The sequence below is a fragment of the Argiope bruennichi genome, chromosome 1 (genome assembly GCF_947563725.1).
Source record: "Argiope bruennichi chromosome 1, qqArgBrue1.1, whole genome shotgun sequence".
Taxonomy (NCBI): Eukaryota; Metazoa; Arthropoda; class Arachnida; order Araneae; family Araneidae; genus Argiope; species Argiope bruennichi.
The window spans coordinates 89,755,431-89,779,723 of record NC_079151.1 but is presented as its reverse complement, the minus strand read 5'-3'; the positions used below and the strand labels follow the sequence as shown (position 1 = coordinate 89,779,723).

The following is a 24,293-nucleotide window of genomic DNA, read 5'->3' as shown; positions in this document are numbered from 1 at the left end:
AGAAAAATATAATTAAAAAAATATTAATATTCTAAGAATATTTTGTAAAATATTATAAATAGCACTAGGGGATGTATAAATATTTATATTTCATAATTTTTTCAACAATGAATGTTTTGACTGAAACAACATAAAGTATAATTCCAATTGGGACTATATGCATACCTCTAACAATTAAGGAATTAGCAGTAGAGCAACGATTTGTGTAAACGCCCTATTTACATACTTTTAACATTACATATATATCGTAAACAAGTTTTATTAGAACAAAAGGACATCAAGAACAAAAGTTTATAACTAGAATAGTTTTGTCAAGAAAAGTATAAATTTTTTTAAATAATTTTATTATTCTATTTTGCTAAATATGACTAAAGCGCTAGGGGTCGTATGAATATTTATATTTAATGACTTTTTCAACAATGAATTTATTGATGGAAACAACATAAGATATTCCCAATATTTGAAATATATGTTTATCTATAACGGTTTAACATTATGTAAACATCTTTGTAAATGTAAACACCCAGTATACCTCTTTTAACATTACATACACATCGTTAACAAAGAATTCTGAATTTCTATTGAAATCTCCGCAACCAAATTTCAAGCGAAGGCGTATTATTTCTGTTAAAGATGTGATGTCAAACGCAATAAAGAAACGCTTTCAGCTAAATCTCTTTCTAGGTCAAGCAATTCTCAAACAATTTTGGTATGAAACAGTTTGGGCAAATGAATAATTGTATTGTTAGTCCCATCTTTTCGCTCTCTGAAATTTCATCTTACTTAAAAATTCCGTATTCTTAGTTTATAATTCAAAAGGAGATATCTCAATAATTAATTCAGATTGAAATCTAAATTTTTTAAAAAATGGCAGACTCGAAAAATCGTATTCAGAAGCATACTTAATTTGTAGAGTTTACTTTCTATCTTTTCCAAATCATCCAGTAGTGGCCTTTTAAAAATCATATTTGTTTTATTTTATAGTGCAAAATTATTTGTTAAGTATTTTGTTCTATGAAGGTCATTGAAAGTCATATCACTGAATTTGAAATTCGTCGTTTTGCACATGTTTCTGTAACACAACAACGGGTTTCTGCGTTTGTAATATACTGTGGGAAATGCAAAAAAATTATTTCGATCGTAAATTATACTACAAATATTATATTTTATTGCCCTTGAGTATATCTGAATATGTTTTTAGATATTTGAATATATAACAAAGAGTTTATTTAATTATTGTAATATTTTATGTCCTTTCAAGTAATTTACAATAGGAAACATTTTTAATGTGTAATTTAAATAAGTATATCTGTATTCCTATCTTTGTTTCACAGTTGTTAAAAATCACTAAATAATGAGAAAAATCTGAAAAAAAAATCTACAAATATTTAAGACATCTTTAATTAATTATTCATAAAGTAATTATAATCAAAGCAGAAGTATCTTAAGAACAAAAAAAATCATTTGACATATTTTGATTATGTGAATGTTACTTTAAAGATGATTGAACTCAAACTGCTCAGTTCCAGAACATTATAAAGTGACAACATTATTTTATAAAAGTGTACACATATACAGCATCTGCATATTTAAAAGAATTCATACGGCATATATAGAATCTTTGATTCACTTAAGTTCTGAATGTGAACTAAATGAACGTTTGATCCTTACTAATTCATTATTGTTAGGAAGCGCGAAGCTCTAGTTCTTGTTATCTTTTCATTTTTGATTATTATTGTTTGACATTTCTTTCAATTATGAGTTCTTTTCGTTTTCTTTCCGGGAATTTTTTTCCCCAAAATTCTATGTTTATATACATTTGGGACAATAAATGCTTACAAAATGTTTAAAATAAGAGAGTGAAGAAAATTTACTTAGGTAGTACCAGGGAGACCAAACTTCTCTCGGCATTTTTTTTTTTTTTTTTTTTTTGTGAAATTGTAAATTTTTTTTAGAGAAAATATTTAGATACGAATGATGATGTCGTGTCCGCGTTACCACGGAAAGGGGGTGCAGTAGCTTCTGACGGTAAAGACCCCTGAGCACCCGAGAGCAGAAGTCTGACTTCTAGCTCATATGAAGATGAAACTCACACATTCGCTTGCACAACCCCTTTTCACTGGGGAGCACATTCACACACCTCACAGATAGAACACAGATGAAGAACAACCATACCCGAACCGGGATTCGAACCCGGGTCGCCCAGATACGAATCACATACTGATTACATATGAATATTTTTCAATCTTACCTATATATGAATAAAGGTAATTTAAATAAAAAAAATCATGAATGCACTTAGTTTAGCATGCTTTTTGAACTGGTTAACACAATAAGTGCATTGTTGCTGTTGGATGTGAGCCGAACTTATTCAAATTCGGATAATGTCATATAGCGCCATTTCACACAATTTGAGATACCACTAGGTTATAATCCTATGGCAACAATGCAAATACCACAAGAATTTACGAGATGACATTATATGACATTGTCAGCATGAGAGCAGATAGAAAAAGGCTCTAATAGTTAGTTATGATTTTTTTGTGTATGTGCTTATAAAATCGCGTTTTTTCTGGGAAGGCAACTATATAGATAAACTTAAAAAGCAAAACTTTATCTAAATATGAAATTTGATCCAAATCGTTTGAACCGTCTCCGAGATACACGAAATAAATTGCTATTTCTATACAAGAATTGCTCGTTTAAAGTTATAAAATAACGTTAAGTCTTAAATTGGAATGATTTTCTTAATTTTTCATGTTCATGAAGAATTTTTTATAATATCATCTGTTGTAATAATTTTTAATGAAGAATTTTGGCAAAATTATTTGATATAATGATTACAAAAATTTTGTTTTTTATTCCCAATCATGGTCATTATTTCTAGAGTAAGGAAATTGTATTGAGCAGAAATTAAAATGTAATGATACCATTTATTGATAGTAAAGTAAAACATTTCAGATTTATGTCTATGATGTCAAATGCATTCACAAAAAAAGAAGGGGGTATTTAAGTAATAAATAATTTCACGTTAATCCTGGACACTGTTAAGGAACATCAGTCTGTAAATATATTAAAGAGAAAAAAAGAATTAAGTCATATAAAGTAGAAGTTCTGCTCTACTAAATAACGTCTGAAATTTTTGAATGATCGTCATCAAGACAACACTGAGGGTGAGTTCTAGTGGCCGTCGCCAACCACGGTACAAGTCCTCACGTAAATATTACCGACATTAAAGTAGAGGTACTCGACCCCACAGCCTTAATATATCCATCCTAGAAGAGAGAATCAACCATCGTGCTGGAGGCATCTCGTCACTATGTATGAAATGTATGTATGGACTATGTATGACAGGACATAAATATATGCTTACATTTTCTTCTGAATATATTGTTAAAGAAACTTTATTTACATGTTACCTAAATAACAGTCGATTTGAAATTATTATCTGCAATGATAATAAATCGTTTTTAAAGTTTTGAAAATTACATGTTAATTGTTGTTCTCGCTTCAACAAGTTAACCTGTTTAATTGTAAGACATGTTCCATACCAAGAAAAAGATATCCTGTTTTCTTGTTTAAAAGAAAGATTGCACATAAATCATCATGTATGCATTTTAAATTCGAAAGGGAGGAAAAAAAACAGGGTTACACCTGTTTATTTTTAACTTTTAATACAAAGGATTCCATTTAATTTCTCTTTAGCAAACTTACCTCACCACCTGTTTCCCAATTGGAACGACGCAAGATCCATACTTGTTTTTACTTCGTAGTGTTATCAGTTGTCATGCGGACAACACATTTCTAAGCATTGGTATTCTCCAATGAACTGTTTTATTGCAACAGTTTCTTTGTTCAACTTGAAATGCATAATTTGAAGCATTTTGGAAGAAAGTTTTCGCAACACACTGACTCCTTTTCCTGTTTTAATTGAGAGAGCGAGAGGCTGAGGCCCCAATCGGGAAGCATAACCCATTTTGGTCACGTTTCACAGGTGGTTAAACCAGTGTCAGCAGTTCAAGTACGGCTCGTTATACGTTCCAAGGACGTCTATTTTTAAATCGGCAGCGAAGGTGCGTTTTGCTTTTTTGCATCTGGTTGCATGAAACGCGTGTCTAGATAGTTACGAAAATAAATTTAACAGCTAATAATAGCTAACGTGAATAGTTAATGGTAGTTAGGAGATGAAAAGCCTTTCTGAAAGCTTGTTTCATTTATCTTATTGTTTCTAAAGAGTTTCTTTAATAACAGTGATTAAAAAGGATTTTGGTTAACCTGTTGTGATTTCCTGGCTTAACAGTATAGAGTTTGTGCAAATGAAATTGATTAATTTTTATTTATATTTTCGTATTACTTTAGAAAACTGTTCGGAATTTCCTGAATTACGAAATTGTATGATTTGTGTTTTTATATCTTATCTTTCTATTATGAAAACATGTCAGTTATAACAGTTTGTGTGGTCAGTTTCACCTGAAGTTGATTCACCAAATCTGATTTGATTTATACGGTTGGTTTATACTCTTTAAATAGGATTACTGGAAATTAGATGTCAAAGTTTTAAACTTAATTAAATAACAAGAGCAATCAATAGCTTAGTCGATCGCCTCTTGTCTAAATATTCCCTTCCACTTTGGCGGAGGTGGAGGGGGGGATGTATCTGCCCCAGATAGATTGATCATATCTGCATACACAGTAAAATTTTGTTTCGAACTCGCAATCCACCAGACTAGAAATTTGGAGTCAGCAATTAGGTCACGGCGTTTCTAAAGGTTTCCGGAGATAATGTTGCCCGTTAATGGACATATCTCTTGAGAGATCTTAATCCAACAGCCACGCACAGTTTAATCATGGATGTTGTTTAAATATCAGTTACTATTGGCAACTCATTGTGATCTAATTCTATATAAATTTTTAGTGGAAGATCATCTTGCATTTTTGGAAATACATTGGAAACCTCGTTTAATGAGCATAATTCATCCACTAATCTTGCGATACAAATGTTACGCTAACCAATTTTTTTTTTTTTTTTCATTAGGAATTCATATATCCATGTAAAATAGGACTATATGTACCATTTCGATATAAAAATTACTCAAACAATTATATAATAGTGTCATTTATTATTTGTAATGCATGCTTTTTAAAAATAAAATTGTCTTTAAAAACGTCTTTTGGCAACTCTTTAAAATTTTCAGAAAATATGACGCAGCATTATCTTTAAATGAATTTGTAGCGCATAGATAATGCCTTATTAGAGTTATGCTTTTTAATGTACGATGCAATAATTTTCCTTTCTTTTAGTATCTCCCTTATTTTACTGGAATATTGTTGCTCTGTTGCCTCTGTTATTCCTTCGTCTCCTGACCAAATTTCCTCCGCAGCTTTTTGCTGTGACACTAAATGCATTTCTGTTGAGCCTTTTGGGTAGTTCTGGCTATGATGTTTTGCTTATTGCATATTGATGTTGTTACTATCCACCTCTAGTCTCAATATGTTGGTCTGAAACAAAATCTTGTCGATAAAGGCTTCACAGGCACTTGTTCAAACCCCTCGCTGGACAACGCTATTTGGCCACAACTTCTTCCGTGTAGATATAAGGGTTTTCTTCAAACAGGCACTCTACACAAACTGATGCAGGCCGCTCCAGCATGACATCACAGCGTCTCCTCACCACTCGTTTTGCAAAACATCGGTCGTTAAGCCTTTTTTCCATTTTGTTTTGCAGGTTATGTGAATCAGTCGTTATGCGAGGTTTAACAGTAGTGCTCATAATTGTTCGCTCATAATTGATGCTTATAATTGATTATTCGGTATTAGTTTTCTTGTTAGATACAATCAATCTATAACTGAAGATTATGGTACTGTTTTGTAGATGCTGTATGACCTGTTAATAGTATTCTTCTACTAATTTACTTATTTTAGTCAATTGAAATATGTGTTAATTATCATAATTTTAAGATTTGATTTACACAATTATACATTTAATTGTTTTGTAACTAAGAAACTTAGTAATTTTTGTAGTTAATTGATTTAATCTTTAACTCGAGTATTGTTTGTGCCTTAGTTATTCAAAAAAAAAATGAATGAAAATAATAATTAAAAATAAAATAAAAGTTTCTTTAGTAGACTCTGGTGCTGGTTTGGTGATGTGATGTAAAAGTTTACAATATATCAGCTGAAATGTCAGTTTTCTCATATTACGTTTACAATTTTTATTTTTATTAACTTTAAATTCAAAATGATATCAATTTGGCTAATGAAGCAATTGATTAGTTCCTTTAAAAAACCCGTGATTGGAGATTTTTATCAATTATATATCAATAATTTTTATCAATTATATTAACAATGTGGTCAAATATAGTTTGTAGCTATGGTAATAATGATAATAATGTTTTATGGACATAAATATTGGAGGATGTGGTAATCTGTGAGTTCTGGAAATTTATCAGTTCCGGAAATTTTATCAGCAAATTTATCTGTTGTTGTGTTTTGTGACTTATGGCGCTTTAGTAAGCCCGCTGAAAGTTATCTGTCAGCGATTTAAGCCGAGTGAGCGTCTCTTGTTTTTTCATGCGTCACATTTGCTTGCACACCCCCATTTTACAGGGGGCACATTCACACACTTCACAGATAGAACACAGAAGAATAACCATGCCCGAACCGGGACTCCAACCAGGGAAGCCCAGATAATGGGGAAAACGCGCTACCCCTATGCTAGGACGCCGGCACAAGTTTAGCTAATCATTTTTTTTTTTTTTTTTTTTTTTGCGTTTAAATTCGTATCCCCATTTGATGAATCATTTCAGAACTAGAACAAAACTTTGTAACTTCTATATAAAATACCAGCTTATCACCAGCTATTAGTTTCAAAAAGTTGTTTTATCTTTTCAAATAGGTCGTGAGGTATGAAAGAATGCAATGGGATAACTCTTTAAAAACGGGATTCTCAATGTTATCTTCCGGTTCAGCTCGTCAGCAGTTTCACTCGTAATATGAAGAGTGCTCTCTTTCAGACTCGAGTGCTATCTTTGGCTCATTGGATGGGTGATTATCAAGAACAACACAGGGACAAAGTCTCACAGATAATTGAGCATTCATCGGTTGATAGTGCTGCTGCCACATTGCTAAGAATAAACTGTTGTAGGTTATCGTCTGCTTATGACCTTCGCTTTCGCAACCCGATATATAAGCTTTAAAACTTTTTTTCTTGATATTATTTATTTATTCTTTGTTAGTCCAGAGCGGTGTTGGACTTCAACTCGGTTTTCATAACTGTTTTTTCTTTGTGCGAATGAATGCACATAGCTTTCTTTGATATATTTCGTGTTGTATATTGTGTTAATTAGTAAATTGGGGTATTTGAAGTTAATTTATTGTTAACTGTAAGAAAAATCTAGCCGAGTTCCTTAGGTTGATTGAGTTTTATTTGTGTCCAGCTGCATTAAAAATTGTTGCACATACAGAAATTTAATATAATGAATTATTTAATATTAAAACTGACATCTCCAGAAGTATTAATTTAAATCCATACAAACTGCAGAGCTATGCATTTTCACAATGGTGAAGGAAAACTACATTTTGAAAACATGATAATAAATTAAGTTCTTTATATTCTTCATTATACAGAGTAGAATTCCAATGACTCAAACTCCAATTATCTAGTTCGTTTTGAGAAAGGAAATAACAAGTCCACAAATAACATCTTCCCAGTGTAAAAATAAGTCAAGATTGCCAACATTTTATTTTGACTTTTATATTCAAGCTGTGGTACATTAGCATTATTCACCTGCAGCATTATTAAACAAAATATAATATGCCATTTTTTTTTTTCTTTAGTCATTGAATTAACATTTTTTTAAGCAAATTTCGTTTTTGTGTTTTCAATCGTTTTTGAAGACATTTATTCGAATATTCGATTAACCAGTAACCCATTATTCTTGTTGTACAGAATTCTGTTATGCAAAGTAATTTTTTTTTTCAAATTCAGTTAGAACATTTTTTTAAAAACTGAAATACGCTAAACATTTAGCTTAGATCTTTAACAAATTTTTTTTCTATCACATTTCCTTTGAAGAATTTTCGCACCCATTCTGAAAAGCAAAATGAATTATTTATTAAATATGAATGCATTTTTTAATTCAATGCAACTTTTAGAAAAATTCATTTAAATTAACTTAATGCTTTTTAAATCAGAACTATTTCTGTAATTTTACTTATAATTATTTAAGAATTCAAAAGAATGTTTTCGCACAACAAACTTCTGTACGACGACTGTCAAAATAAGGAATACATTTTCTAAACGTCAGTCTGAGACGTTTTACATGTTCGAAAGGAGAAATGCAAATTTAAACGGATTTAATAATGTAATTTGTTAATAAACGTAATTTAACTCAATGTTTATATTTTAAATTTTAATTTTTTATTTCATAAAGACCTTCTACACATTGCTTAACAGTTATAGGCCTGAATTGATTTTGAAGAATAATCTTATAATTTTTGGAGATAATTAACATTTATTTAGATTAAAACTTTAAAATAATTAAATTTGTAATATAATTACAATTACATTAATTAATTTCATTATTAAAAATTTTCACTATTTTTTAAAACGGACATTAAGAGATTTCAGTTCTTATTTCTATTTATCAATTTCGGCAAACATTTTTATGAATTTGATGAATACTTTTCATGCAACTCCCCTCCCCTCCTTCTTTTTACAGTAAAAATTTAAAAAATATTACCGAAGAGAAAAAGAAAAACAATCCTTAATTTGTGCAAGGCTGCTCACACATATCAAAGTTTTTTTTTTTTGAAAATGCAGCTTTACCATCCATCATAATAAAATCGTTTATTAGAGGTACCTTTTTATTTTTATGGAAATTAAATTACTAAATCATTGTCAAGCTTCAAACACCAATGCTATTAATAATAAATGAAATCAGTTATCAATTGAATTATACTGCAAGACACTTAGAAAGCTCTGATATACAAAAATAAATTGAAATTATCATGTTTGAGCTGATGAATTCTTGATTAGAATAAGGCGGAAAATATGGTTGCTGTTGTTGGCTGCTTATCTCTTTTCTGAATATTCTTGGCGTAAATAACACAGCAGGTGAAAACACCTCATGAAACAAACTTGTTCAGTTCGTTTCACTCGCGCCATCTATGTTTATAAAAGTGAACTAATCTCTAATTCCATGATTCCGACAATGCTAATACATTTATGAATATATATTTTTATTTGTATATTTTTATGGATTATATATTTTTTTTACATTTGCAGTGAAATTATTGATTTTTATGATATAAATAATATTTATATAAATATTAATACTTATTCTATATTTATAAACTTTTTTTTAATTTTTTAAAATTTGTCAAAGATATTGGAATTTAAATTAAAAAACGTATTGAGATCAACAATCCAAATTTTCATATTATTTCATTTTCTTTAAAAAATATTCCGTTTTTTTAAATTTTTTACAGGATTTTATTTATTTTCTCCATGCACTGTTATATGATAATAACTGCTTTGAGTTGTTTCTGTTAAGTAACTGGATAAGAAAAAAAGAAAAGTTGCGGTTTTTGTAAATTTTTACGAATTTAGGTGTGTATTTTTAAAAATAAAAACTGAATATAAATGAGATTGATTAAACTTTGTAAAATTAGGCCATTTAAAGCTTGTTATATTGTTAGTCTTCAATATCTATATTCTATTTAAATGTGATGTTTCCTCTTTTCATATTAATTGAATATTGACATCACTACTAGTCATATGTCATCGTCATAGTTTTAAACATAATTAAAGTCGTTAATACAAATCCAGAAGACTACTGCTTATTAGATAAAATAACCGATAAGTTCTGAAAATAAAATTCAAATTTAGAAAAAAAAAATGTTATTTATATGCACTTTCAATAATTTAAAAAAATACACGCATATTTTATATCTGATGAAATACATTGTCAAAATATATGGTACACATATATGTATGGTATTAAAATTGTTTTATAATTAACTAAAATTTAACTATTTATTTTGTTAATTAAATTCCATTCCAGTTTAGTAACCAATCTTTATTTAACTAATCTTGTATTTTTTTTATAAAATACATATCGTTTGAAGGCATAATAATTTGTTTGAGCTTACCAAAAATTCTATTCTACATTAAAAAAGAGTGGAAATGAAAAATCCGTAATATTTTATTTAAAGTACATTATATCAAGAGGTTTTGTTCTGTATTGTCTACTTATTGGTGTATTATTTTATTTTTTCCGTATGGTTCTATTTTTTTCCAACACTATTATTTAATTTAATTTATTTCGTATTTGTAAATATGAAATTTTGCAATTATTATTTCACTTACTTTCTTATGTGCCAGATTATGTGCCAGATTTCTTATGTGTCTATTTTTATGTTCTTCTTGATAGTAATATGTTATTTTAATTTTTTCAGAGGTTATTTATCAGTCAATCATTCAAATAAGTTAAATTTTGATTCCATGCTTGTAATGCTACAGAATAGTAAATTCGCAGAAAAATTTTTTTTATATGATTCCATTATATTTTTAATAATAAATTTTAAATTAAAGACATAAAGTTCAAAAATGTTGGAAAAATTAAAAAAAATTAAAATAAACATTTATACATTTATAAAAGCATTTTTTTTTTGTTTAAAAGATTGTATTTTTGTTAATTTAATTTTATATTTTAATATTTTTAAAAACAGTGTTTATTACATTATAAATGCTATGTAAACAACATGATATCTCTGAAGTGAATCCATTGCACAATATTTGATTAAGCAGGATATTTGAATTTGAGAATAATTTATTCAACACAGCTGTTCTTTCTAGAAAAAGAAGGAACAAAAACACTTAAATGCGTAAAGATAGAAAGAGATCTATCTGTACGAAATGTACCTACTTTGGTCTTGGATCATTTTTAGAAGAAAGATAAAACATTTTTTATTTAATATAATTTTTTTTAAATTATTTAAAACTTAAAAGAAAACTTCATAGCGCTTCACTTTTCAAAGATCTTATGGAAAGACAAATAAAATAAAAATAATAAAGACTATATATATTTCTGCATTTTAAAATATTCTTGTAATTTCATAAAAAATTCAAGAAAAAGTAGAGAATTAGCTGGAAGGCTTATAAAATATGATGAAAATATTCTCTTTTTTTTGTTGTGATGTCCATTTTAATTATAATATTTGCATGAAAACTGTGCTAGTTTAATTATTATTTTGATATATCAAAATATGCTGATTAAATATATATATATATATATATAATCAGCAGCCTTTGGCGACCAACTGGTTTGGTAATTTGGAATAATTTCAATTAATTTGGTAATTTAATTGCAATTAATTTTTTTATGCATAACCTATTCTTGGTTGCTTTTACAAAGCATTTTCAAGCATCAACTTATCATAAGCATTAAAACGATGCTATTTCATTAGTTTTATATTTTTTTAGTTTAATTGAAACATGCACTTTCCTAATGCAATCAAGTCCTATGACGTCATAATGCTATTAAAAGCATAATTATGGAGCAATCCGTTTTTTTATTGAATGCAGTATTTCTCAGTATTATAATTTGAGCTTCTTATTTCTCACGCGAACTGCGCAAATTATAAACAGAATCTTTGATCTTTAGCTTTGACTATTGGAAGAAAATCACGCTACTAAATATTTTATAAAACTATGAAAATGGTTTCAATTTTATTACAATAATGAAAACTATTATTGAAAATAATAAAAAAAAAATAATCTTAAAAATTTCTCAACATTCAGGAAAAAATTTGCTCAATAATTAAATTGGTATCAATAGAAGGATAATTTCTTGAGTTTTTGTTAGTATCAAAACTATCTTTGTGTTATAATATTTTTACTTATCGTTGAAGGAAAATGAAAAAATTCTCACTTGATTTTTAGTTACTCTAAATTTTTAAAAAATCTTTACAAAGTGCATAATATTATTTTTCAAAGTTTTTTTTTAAAGCAAATATTTATTTAAGTTTTTTTTTATCGATATATTCCAAACAGTCAGTTTAGAAGCAAAATTACACATTTTTCTATTTTATTAATAGTAAGCACGATACATTTTCGTGAATTTCGACGTATTCGGAATCGAATTTTATCGTTCTTGAGATTGGTTAATTTTCTTTTATGCAACAATTCTATAATAGTTTTAATTTTTCTAGCATTTTTTTTTTTGTATAAACTCATTCATTTTATTGATCATTTAATCATACTGATTTTACTTCTCTGAGTCTATACTTGGCACGATTATTATATGAAGATGAGAATTTTTTTATGTTCTAAATTTGTGTCATGTCTGTAATAGAGATATCAGTTTTGCAGCGCAAAGATTTAGGGGTGACTTTTTGTCCTAATGTATTAATTTCTTCAGAAATCTAAATTGTATGTTTCGTTATGGATATAATTGTTGGGAGACATTTAGGATAGAAGACAGACAAATCATATATATATATATCAGCTATGACTTGACCATTAACTGATTACACCGACCAGCCCGTAGGTATACGGAATAAACTGAATGACCGAAACACTGCTACAATAATACTGGCAGGAACTGTGGTTAAGTCCTAAAGGCCATCACCGGGCACGGTACAACCTTTCCCTTGGGAAGTACGTACAGTCATCGATGGGCAGTAGCCAACCCCTACCTCTTTCTGTACCTACCAGAACCAACCACCATACCGGAAACTTCTCATCCTCATTTTTGAGATGCCCCCCCCCAGTGAGAGAACTATGATGTGAAATACATCACGACGAGATGACGTGTGAATTCAGAATAATTATCCAACAAGAATTTTATTACTTTTAGCAATTTCATGCAATTCGGATAAAAACGAAAGTTGACTTATTTTTGATCTGATAAAGATTGGGGGAACCCAAAATCGTATGTTTTGGGGAGTTATCTCTTGAAACGCCACTGTCTCCCGATTCAAACAGTTTTCAAATTAATCGGATATGCGCAATATTTTTTAAATCGAAGTTCATGCTACTGACCACATTAAACTGAATGTATACATATATATATTAGCTATGACGTAATAAGTCACGATGAGATGACGTAGGAATTTGGAATAACTGTTGCCAACAAGAATTTCATTACTTTTAGCAAAATTTCCATTTAATTTCCATGCAATTCAGATGACAACGAAAGGTGATTGCTTTTTCATCTATGCCCCTGGAAGTCATTAACTATTGCTAATCCACTGTTTCCCGATTCAAACAAGTTTTAAATTATTGACTGTGCACAATTTTTCTTATCTAAGTTCATCCTACTGACCACATTAAACTGCACGATATTGAATAACAAACACTTATATCCATCACGTTTTTATTGGGCTATATTGTAAGAAGCAATGAGTTCCCGAGAACCGAATCTTTGGAGGGCCTGTATTCGCTTTATCGACCACTTTTTTATCACCCTTTATCTGCGGAAATTGTTGTTGTGCTGCGGTAAGCACTCGCTTGCCGATGACAGGGTCCACTTGGGAGATTTCTATCGTTTTCTTGAGGAATGCACGCGGAAAACCGCGTTCGCTCAAGTGCTCGTAAAAAGGCTATCGAATGACTCAGCTAAATCCGCTTGAGAGAGAGTGACACTTGCTTTTGTATTCGACTCGAGATGCAATTTAGTGTTGCGAGGAGAATTATTTACGTCTTAAGCGTGTTTTATGAATGACAGGAATTCTTTTCCTAAAATATTTAACTTTTAATTTTTTTTTGACACTTTATTAATGCACGTTTTATCATTGCATTTATTTTTATAGTTTTACTAGCCGCCTTAGGCAACCAACTGCTCCGAAGGAAATATTGGATTTATTGTGTTTGATAGTTTGCGTTTACATACCCTCCAGCATGTACGGAAATTAAATGAAAACTATGGAATTACGGATATATATTAAAAAACTACGAAAAAATATAAAAGACGCCGTAATACCCTCTTACCGAATCATCGTTCATAGTAATGAAAGAATTTTTAGCATTGCTATATATATATGCAATGATATCTCTAAATCTAAATTAAATCCTAATTAATTTCAAAAGTTTTATCTTAATTTATGCCATATTAACTTCATTCTAAAATGTTCTCTTATTTACTGATCCAGTTCCACCTTTATTGTTTAATTAATTCATCACGAGCTCTGTAAAACTGCTGAAATCAGCAGTTCCCACACTCCGAGTGAAGGGATAAAAATCTGCCAACTTAAACAAATTCTTTTAAAATATACCTATAATTCCCTTACCTAAATCGACACGTGTAAAGAAATCCCTATCAGAATCTCATGGTATATAATCATAGGGAAAATATTTCTGTTGCTTTTTTATCTTTTCGCTCTTGTGTCGTGCTGTAGATTGACGTACTTCGTCGCTTCTTGCTTGTACATAAATGATGCATCCCTGAATGGAATAAAGAGAAGTTTAAAAATTCGAAATTGCTCTCCTCTTCGGAGGATATATATATATATATATATATATATATATATATAACGGAATCTTGTTCCAGCATGAATGCAAAAAGTTTTGAATCACTTCTCATAGCAAAAATGTATATGGGAATTTGTTTTGATGTTAAATTGAGCAATGATGGAAAAAAAAAGTGTTCGCCGTTTAATGGAAAAAAAATAATTAAAATGTCTGACACTTAAAAGTTTAATTTGTTCGATCAACAAAATTTTGTTGTGTGATTTTTAAAAAAAATTATTTCAGTTATATGTTTAGTCAATAAAAAATGTTTGTTAAATAAATTTGAATAATGTTTGAAAATATTTGTCTTAATTAATTAAAATTCTTTAGAAATGTTTATTCTTTAATAATTTGTCGATGAAATCAAAGATTATTATTCGGAAAGGTTTAAATATTTGACGAAACAATGAAAACGATTTAAATTTAATTCGTTAAAATTAATGTTGAAAATCAAAAAAAATTTAAAAATTTTAAAAAATTACATGGCATTTGAATATTTATTATTGAAAAGACAATTTAAAAAACAATTAAATGATGCAAAATTTTTATCAGAAAAGTTGTCTCAAAAAACGTCAAAATCTTGATTCATTTTAATTAATCAAAATTCTAGTTGAAATTTGAAAAAAATTCAATAAGAGATGCACATTTCTCTCTTCCTTCCTAAAAATTATCGATTTCTCAATTTAGACGATCAAAGGGCAACTAAATGAATCCCTTTTCACATTCTAAAGAATCGAAACTTATAATAACTTATTCCTTGCATTAGAGGGTGACAAATACCATGCAAAATATTATATTTAATACGAAAAAAATAGACTTTTGAAGCCTCAATTTCTCCAAGCGATGAATTTCTGCCTCTATCCATTATAATTCTCAACAGACGATTTCTACATTAAAGAATGTATGACCAAATATATGAAAATTTTTCTGAATTTTATTTCGTCCTTTTCTTTATTTCACAATCAAATGGCTGATTTTTAAATGGGGGGGGGATTTTATTTTGTTTTATTTGTATTACTGTTTATTATTTTATCTTATAAATCTCAACAAGGTTACAAGGCTATCCAGTCATTCAAGATTTTGTTTCGGACTGAAATATTGATCGCATATATCAATAATCCAATGTCTAAACAACATATATAAATAACGTCAATCCAGCATTTTACAATGGCATTTAAATTTTTCATAAATTTGAAATAATTAATTTCTAAAATTTAATTTATAACACAGCTGGAAAACTGAATTTGACTTATTAAAAAATTGAACTATTAGTTTGTATATTAAGTGCCTGGATTCGTTTCTTTTAAATCTTTTCTAAAAATTTTATAGGAATTATATTTATTGAATATTTATTGAACTAGAAAAATGTTCAAAAAAGGGCTTAAAGTAGAGCTTTTATTAATGAAATTTTATGCATATTTTGTGATAATAGTGTTAAATTCAAGTTTTCTATTTTGATGATAGCTAAAACCTTTTATAATCTTAAAATGTTCGTATAAAATTAATAATTTGTTGATTTTTTTAAATGAATGTTTAATATAATTCTCAGATATTATGTAATATTTTTGTCCACTATTAAGTTGCATTTATTCGAATTTCCTAAAAAAGTTTAAAATTTTGATTATATTAGGGCTTTTGGAGATTTCAACCATTGTTGAAATTTTTTCCTCTAAAATCAATCTACTTTTCTGAATTATTATTTCTATACTTAAAAATAAAGCTCTATTGAATTCGAATATTGAACGAGCATTTTTTAGAATTTCCATTATAAGAGGATCTATAGGGATTTCAACACCATTGTGATCTGTTCCATTAAAAACAATATACTTTTTCAAATAAACATTTCTAAATTTAAAAATAAAGCTGTATTGAATTTAAATATTGAGCGAACATTTTTTTTTTCGAATACGGGATGTTGTGCAACAACGACCTGATCATTTAAGTTCATTTGTATAACTTTTTGTTCCTTATTTTGCAAAACTTTTGGTGTAGGTGGTGTATGCATTGAAACACGCTTTCTTTTTGGCACAGTTTTGCGGGGAGATCGTCTCTAAATTTGGCTCCTTGGGATCGGCGATGACTGTTTCTGCAACCGTCACTGTCATTAACAGCTCGTTCAACTTCAACTGGGTGTTCTGTAACTGTCTTCCCGGTTCATTTTCTCAGTTGTAAACAGCGAGTCGCGTCTCGTAGCAGCTCGTTCCTGAACGAGCTGCAGGAATTTATTTAAAAGGCTATAACGCTAAAATCATTTCTTTTCTCTGTTCTTGTGATCGGAAATACTGTTCCAAAACGCATATTTATTTTAAACGTCCCGCAACAAACTTCTTCTTTGTGACCAGTGGTTTTTAAAAAACAAAACGCCGAGCGAGCCGCGCGCAATCCTTTCTTTTGTTTGTCTCTTAGATCGGATTGTTGATTTTGCGATTGAATGTGGTCTGTATTTTTGGCCGTAGAATAAAAGAAACAATAAAAATCGTCTGCCGCATTTAGAAATTGGTCTGGCAACACTCATCGCGGCGAGAGGCGCAACTGCTAGTGGAATAAAAGGAAGAAGTAAAAAAAAAAAAAAAAAGTGGCGGCTTTTCCCCATGAAAGGATAACTGTTGTTCGCCCAAAACAAAGTGCCGTTTATTATTGAAAAGTCCCTCTCAAGAGGAGGTAGCTCTCGAGTGGCCCTCACATCGGCAATATGGCGGAGGACTTGCTGAGGATCGCCTTACAGAAGAAAACAGACGAACTTCGTCAGCGCGACTCTCTTATTGAGAGGTTAAGAATGGAACTAGACTCGAAAAATAAATTGATTGTGAAACTCAAGTTGGAGCTCGAGAAGTTCAGTGTGGCAATGAAGCCACTGCTCGAACAGATGTCCCGCCAATACCTCTGGAGTTCCGGGGATGAGGAGGATAGCTCACCCCTCACCAGCAGTACCAGCAGCAGCAGTGAGTCCGAGAAAGAAGATGCACGTTGTAATGGGGACAAGAGGTCCACCTCTGCGGACAACACGCGATGCAAGAGGATTGCCATCTCCGCGGAGCCCGCCTGTGTTGAAAGGATACGGAACTTGAGCCTCAGGAAGGTCCCGAAGACAGAGAAGTAAGCTCTCCTGTGTGATTCGATCTTTATAAAGAACTGACCTTGATCTCTGTTGCTAGCGGTATTATTTTTTACTACGGCTAATTCGAACGTGTGTTTTTTTTTCTCGTTCTATTTTTTTCTCTGGTTTATTAAATTCCTTGATTATTATTATTATTTTTAAAATTATTAGATTTTTTAAGCATAATTATTTTAATTTAATTTATTAAAATTTTTGCTGTTTATTTATTAGTCATGTTATTTATTAGAATTCTTAAATAATTAAAAATTTTGATATCTTTACTGCCATTTTTTAATTAAAAAATTTTAAACAAATGTTTTAAGATTAGCGCGTTTTTGTTTAAAAGTTGATATAATTTATTTTAATTTAACTTTTTATCGGATATATTTAAATTTAGTGGATTATGCAATGTTTATTAGAGAATATATGCATAAAGAAGTTCTTTAATATATATATAAATTCTAATTATTTTCCACGAACTAATTCGTTTTCTCTTGCTATTCTTATTTTTAGATCACATTTTTTAAAATTCAATTTTTTAATAACTTGAATTTTTGGTATGGTTTTTTAAAACTTTTAACTAGCTAAGTTTTACTATTGACTAATTTATGGAGGTAAAAGTAAGGAATAGTTATTTCATTGTAAGTGGATGATGTTACATTTAGTTATCACTTTCTTTTGTGAAATAATTAGTACAAAGACTTTCGTATTTTGTATATATATATATATATATATATATATTGCTAGACAACTGTTTTAAGACTAGGCCGTTTCTCTTTAAAAGTTATTATCATTTATTTTAATTGTAACTTTTTATCGAATATATTCATAAAGAAGCTCTTTAATATATATAATTTCTAATTATTTTTTACTAATTAATTCAGGATTAATTTCATTTTTAAAAATTTTTGTTACATTTTTTCAATTTTTTTTAAGTTAAAAAAATATGTTCGTATTTGCATACTCATAAGCTATTTAAGGGAAATGAGACAATACTTAAATCTTTCATAAGTATATTATTTGCTTGTACTGAATTATAATTAAATCGTCTAAAGGATTACTTCTTTTTTTGTTCTTTTTTTTCTTTTATCTATTATTTTTGTTTAGTTTTCCTGTTATCTACAAAAAAAAAATCAAGCTTTGAATTAATAGAAACATTGTTGTTACTTCACACATTTACTATAATTTATAACAATTTACTGCAGCTGCTTCTTATAGAAAATAATAATAATTCTTTTGAATACATTCTGTTTCCAAAGATATTATTAATGTTTAGACTGAGAAAATTTCTCATAAAATAATGCAATCCATCATCAATAAATAACATTAGATTAAGAGTATGTTAAGTTAATTTATCTTTTTTTACATCTAATCACAAGATATTCTTTTAAGAATTCTGTGTCTTGATAGATGATCAATCTTTTTCAATGAGTTGTCTTAATGATATCTAATTCATGAACCACTTGATGTTTGAATGCTGTTTTTGATGTCTGGTGTTCGATAATAAAAGAGTTCGTTTACTAGGAAGGAAAAAAATTAGAAAAGAAAACTAATTTAACGAATATCATAATTAATGCCATATTTTTATATAACTAATGCCATATTTTTATATAATTAATGTCATAGTTTTTTTTTTAAATTTTAGACAAGTTTATTTCATTTGCTACAGAATATTTAGATTTTTTTTCTTTTGGTATATAAAATTGCATTTATTTATTATTTCCTGCTTATTTCAGAAGTAGAATTTTGTCAGTCCACTAGCCTCAGCTCAGCGAAAATATTTAGCGGTATAGTTTTGTATTATTGCAGTAAAACTCACGATGTAAATAATTCATACTTCTTTTACGAAGCATATTTTATTTTTATATTATTATTATTTTTATTTTATTAAAATACTTTTAACGACGAATATTAATTTTGCTCGATTTCAAGGAAAAATTTACTTATGCTTATTGAGAAAATAATTATGCATTCTTTGATTTTAATTTTTAGATAATCTTATCGATATATAGGATGATTTATTTTTAAATAATAGAAAGTTTTAATATGAAAAAATTCTAATTACAGTATATAGTAATTGAAAATTAAGATATAAAAATAAGATATGTTTCATATTTTTATAAATTGATCCACTATTAGGAATTAATTATATTTTTTTATGTTGAAGCAAAACATTTAGCGCAATGATTTACAGCTATTGGAGTATTTATTTAAGTTATTAATAAGAGATTTGTTAAATTGTAACATTTTCCGACTTACTATTGTAGACAACAGATTAGCCTGTGGATTAGCATTTCTTTTTTAATTTTTAAGTAATCTTATCGATATGGAGAATAATGTATTTTGAAATAATAAAATAGTTTTTAATATGAAAATTCTAATAATTACAATATAATAATTGAAAAATAAGGTATAAGAATAAGAAGCAAAACATTTAACGCAGTGATTTTCAGCTATAGTGATATATTAGTTGATTTGAGTTATCAATAAATGATTTGTTGTTTCCGATTTACTGTTGTAAACAATATATTAATCTGTGGATTAGAATTTTTTATTTTAATTTTTAGGTAATCTTATCGATATGCAGAATAGTGTGTTTTTAATTAATAAAAAAGTTTTAATGGGAAAATTCTAACTATAATATAATGATTGAAAATTAAGATATAACAGTAAAATAAGTTTCATGTTTTAGTAAATCCGTTTACTATAAGAAATTAATTTTTTTAGATGTTGCAATGATTTGCTGCTATTGAAGCATTTTATTTCATTTGAGTTTTCCATCAATGATTTGCAAAATTGTTGAATTTTCCTATTCCTTGTTATAACCAACAGATTAATCTGTGGATAAGCATTTTTAATTATTTATTTAACGAAGTATGGCAGTTGCATAGTAAGAGTAAGTGGCGCCCAGAGCAAAATATGGCTATTTGTCCTCAGTCAACATCAGCGAATTAGCGAGGATAAATGATACTCGTACATGTTATTATTATTATTTATAAACGGCATAGTATGAATGCGTGCGTACTCTATAAACGGCATAGTATGAATGCGTAGCACCCTTTGAAACTGCTGCCGAGAGCACATATAATACGCCACAGATAGCAGGAAAACAAAGACACAAACATCGACATGCTTATTTAACAAAGCACGAGACAAAATAATATCAATAGAACAATGATTTTTTAAAAAGTGCAAACCCTGAAAAATATTGAAAAACATTGTAAAAGTTGTTAATAGATATCTAAAATCACCAAAGAATATGTTAAAAATATTAAGATTTAAAAAAAATGTAATAATTTTTTATAAAATTTATATGAAGTAAAATCACTAATTTGATCAAATTTAACAAATACATACTTAAATAAACATATATTTCCCAAAATTCTAATTTCTTTTAAATATGTCAATGCAATCAATCAATCATATGATTGATGACAATGAAAAATTAGGCACAAAATATCGCCTCAGGTAATCAAACTGGAAAATCAAAAATCTAACAGAGATAAGATGAAATTTACATCCAGACATCAATAATGATTGATTTTGCAAAAATAAAAAAACAATTTAATGAAGAATATCAATTTTAATTATGCTTCCTCTAGAATTTTGTTTTTTGTTTATAGTGATATAAAGGAAATATTTAGTAATTTTAGTGCGATGCAAGAGTGTCAAACTCTGTTACCAAGTAAACAAGGTCTATGTTTATGTGGGCAGCAAAACATGGTTTTTTTTATTGAAGTGTAGGATTATTTTGAAAACAACGGATAAAAAATAACATTCATAACCTTAACCTTAATGTTTTCGTGTTGTCAGAGGTAGCATCTCTTATATGTTACCAACATTCCTATTTCGATGGATGCTTGTACTTGTCAGCAATGATTGATTTCAAAGTTAACTGAAGGCGAATATTAATAATTTGTGAAATGACAGAGATTAATTTCCATTCATAAATAAAAGTAATTGTTCACACTGATCAGTATTTCTAAACATGGAAGTAATTTCATTACCTAATATTCCTAGTTCTTCCAAACTTAGCTGGCGAATACCGGCATTCCTTTATTTTTAAATCTAATTTTGCTTTCAAATATGAGCAGCATGAGCCCTCAATTATCTCCATCAACATGTGGTTAGATACTTCTTTGATATTTATATAAAGGGTGCTCCAAGATTTGACTTTACAACCATTCGTGCAGTAAAGTGTGGGCAACCTAATTAAAAGAAATCATTTGACAGCTGATAGTTTAGGGTTAGTGAAAATGGAGTGTTATACAATAGAACAACGTGTTAACGCAAGATTTGAATTAAATATTTAAAAAAAAAACAATTTTTTTTCTTTAAATTATTATATTTTTATTGAATCGTGAAGTACACAGAATAGGATTATGTATAGAAAAACACATAGGGCAAATGGCCTCCGTGGCTTTTCTGGACTATTTGAATTCTTTTGCCGAAATTTTCCATGATCATTTTACATAAATGTAGCTGAATTTGATGCAGCGTTGAATTTCCTTCTTCGATGCACGCGTAATTGTAGGCTTGTGGGCATAGAAAAGGGGCCCATTAAAAGAAATCCAATGATGTTAAATCACACAATTTAGTGGGCCAATTCCCAAATTTTCGAACTATGGCCGCCACAATTTCATTATTTTTAAATATTTTTCAACAATGAAAACACGTTGTTCTATCGTGTAACACTCCATTTTTACTAATCCTAAACTAGCAGCTGCAAATAGTTTTTTAATAGGGCTGCCAACACTTTACTGCACGAATGGTGATAAATTCGTATCTTGCGTTAATTTTGGCGCATCCTTTAGAAAGTTTAATACACTTTGTTACTAAATATTTAAACTCTTCAACCCTTGTTTCCAATTTGAGCGGCATTGGACTTCGATAGTCTCCATTTGCATATGATTTGGTACTGCTTTGATATTTTTGGAGATTTGAATTTTGAGTTAGCCTTTCTATCATGTGTCTAAGTTATATTGAGGATTGTTATTCCGAATTGCATACAATAAGGAATTTATAAATTTAAGCTATGAAATTTGTTACAAAAGTCACTGCATATTGTTACTTTTGCTGGGTCTTAAAGATATTTGTCGAAGACTATGAGTTCGATAGTGGATCACTGATTCATTAATTGGTTTATCTTCATATACCTTCTTTTATAAATTTCTGATGTAACTGATATCCACGATACGTGCACTTGCGTGAAGAGTTAAATGTTGCTTTAGCGGGGCATGTGTTAAAGTAAAAGAGAGGAACCATTGATCCAGAACACAATGATCCTTCTGTAAGACAATGCGGAGCTTAAGAGTTGCCTTTGCGTGGTGTCAAAATTCCGGAGATTTCAATTTCCACCACGCCCTGACAAATGTCCTCATTCCAATTGCTTAGGACGAAGAAACCTTTTTTTCGACTCTTTTTTTTATCCAGTAGATATTTTTGAGCTTTTTTTCTAATGTGTATGTTTTTGGTTCCGTTTTAAAACTTGTGAAGGAAACCCCTTATTTAGCATAGCTTGCGCTTGTGATGTTACTGAACTTGGAAAAAAATTATTTATGCTAACTGTGTAATGTGATCCGAGGGCGTATGATTCGTTTCATGTTTCTGGCACATGTGCGCTATAATTTTGGTGAATTAACCTCTGTTGGATTATGACGTGCACTTTTGAAGTGAGGTAGGAAAAAAAAACATTTGAAACCAAACTTAACCACCATGTAAATGTGGAACAGATTTATGAGCTGTAATGATATATTTAAATGGACGATGTCTTTGGCTTTCAGCTTTGTTAAACTCACTATTGAATGGTTTTTCTAAAGTAATGAAGCTAAAAGGAATGACGCTGATATTTTTTACAATTTGAATGATTTCAAAGAAAAAGGAACTCAACTTGCTTTCAGATTCAGTAGGAGTATTCTTCCTTTTGAATTTCTTGTGCATTTTGCAATACTTGGTGAATTTTGTGTTAACTGTTTTATATAGTAAAAATGATCAAGTATTTGCTGTGGGATTTCCTACTGATTGACTGGAATTAAAATTTGAAAATTATCTAATGTTTTTATGTCAAGACCACGTGCTAAATTTCATTTATTACGTCTTTCAGTTACTGATCTTACATGTACATAAATGAAGAAAACTTACAGATAATGAACTATTTAAGTGTAGGATGGAAATTTACAATTTGAATGACAGCACCCATGCGCCTATTTCTATCGAATTAGCTCGTTGCACTTTTATTTTACCAAATTCGCAGTTGATCGGCTAGGAATTTTTAACACAGGAAGCAATACTGGTTTCATTGATAACACTCATGTGCCTATTTTTATCCAATTAGCTCGTTGCGTTTCTATTTTATCAAATTTACATGCACACAGTTGTTTTAACATAGGAGCCAATATGATTTAAAGGAGAATAGGAGCATATGGTAAAAAAAACAGTGGCATTTAAAAGATGTAGAGAAAGATAAAGTCTGGAATATAAGTGAAAATCGGTGAAAACACGAATCTACACGTACGGACAGACAGCTGAACTGACTCCCCAATCAAGAGATTTCGTTTAAAATCAGTTACAGATACAGAATTTTGTTGTTAATATCACAATCTAGATATTAAATGTTTTATTCATTCCATTGTTGAATTATCATCTTTCAATCATACCTGCAAGTAGACTTACTTGCGAAAATTA

At 29.1% G+C, this 24,293-nt stretch overlaps 1 protein-coding gene across 3 annotated transcripts in view; it reads left to right on the top strand.

The window, feature by feature from the left end:
* Positions 1–24,293, top strand: part of LOC129972326 (cGMP-dependent protein kinase, isozyme 2 forms cD4/T1/T3A/T3B-like) — a 123,058-nt gene that overhangs the window by 47,857 nt on the left and 50,908 nt on the right. Inside the window, exon 1 of one of the 3 annotated variants that reach the window (XM_056086460.1) lies at positions 16,669–17,608. The exons of the other annotated variants lie outside the window; for them this stretch is intronic. Within the exon in view, the coding sequence (XP_055942435.1) occupies positions 17,205–17,608 (404 nt within the window). The 5' untranslated portion in view covers positions 16,669–17,204. Of the gene's footprint in view, positions 1–16,668; positions 17,609–24,293 lie in introns of those variants that run through there. 3 annotated transcript variants of the gene reach the window in all.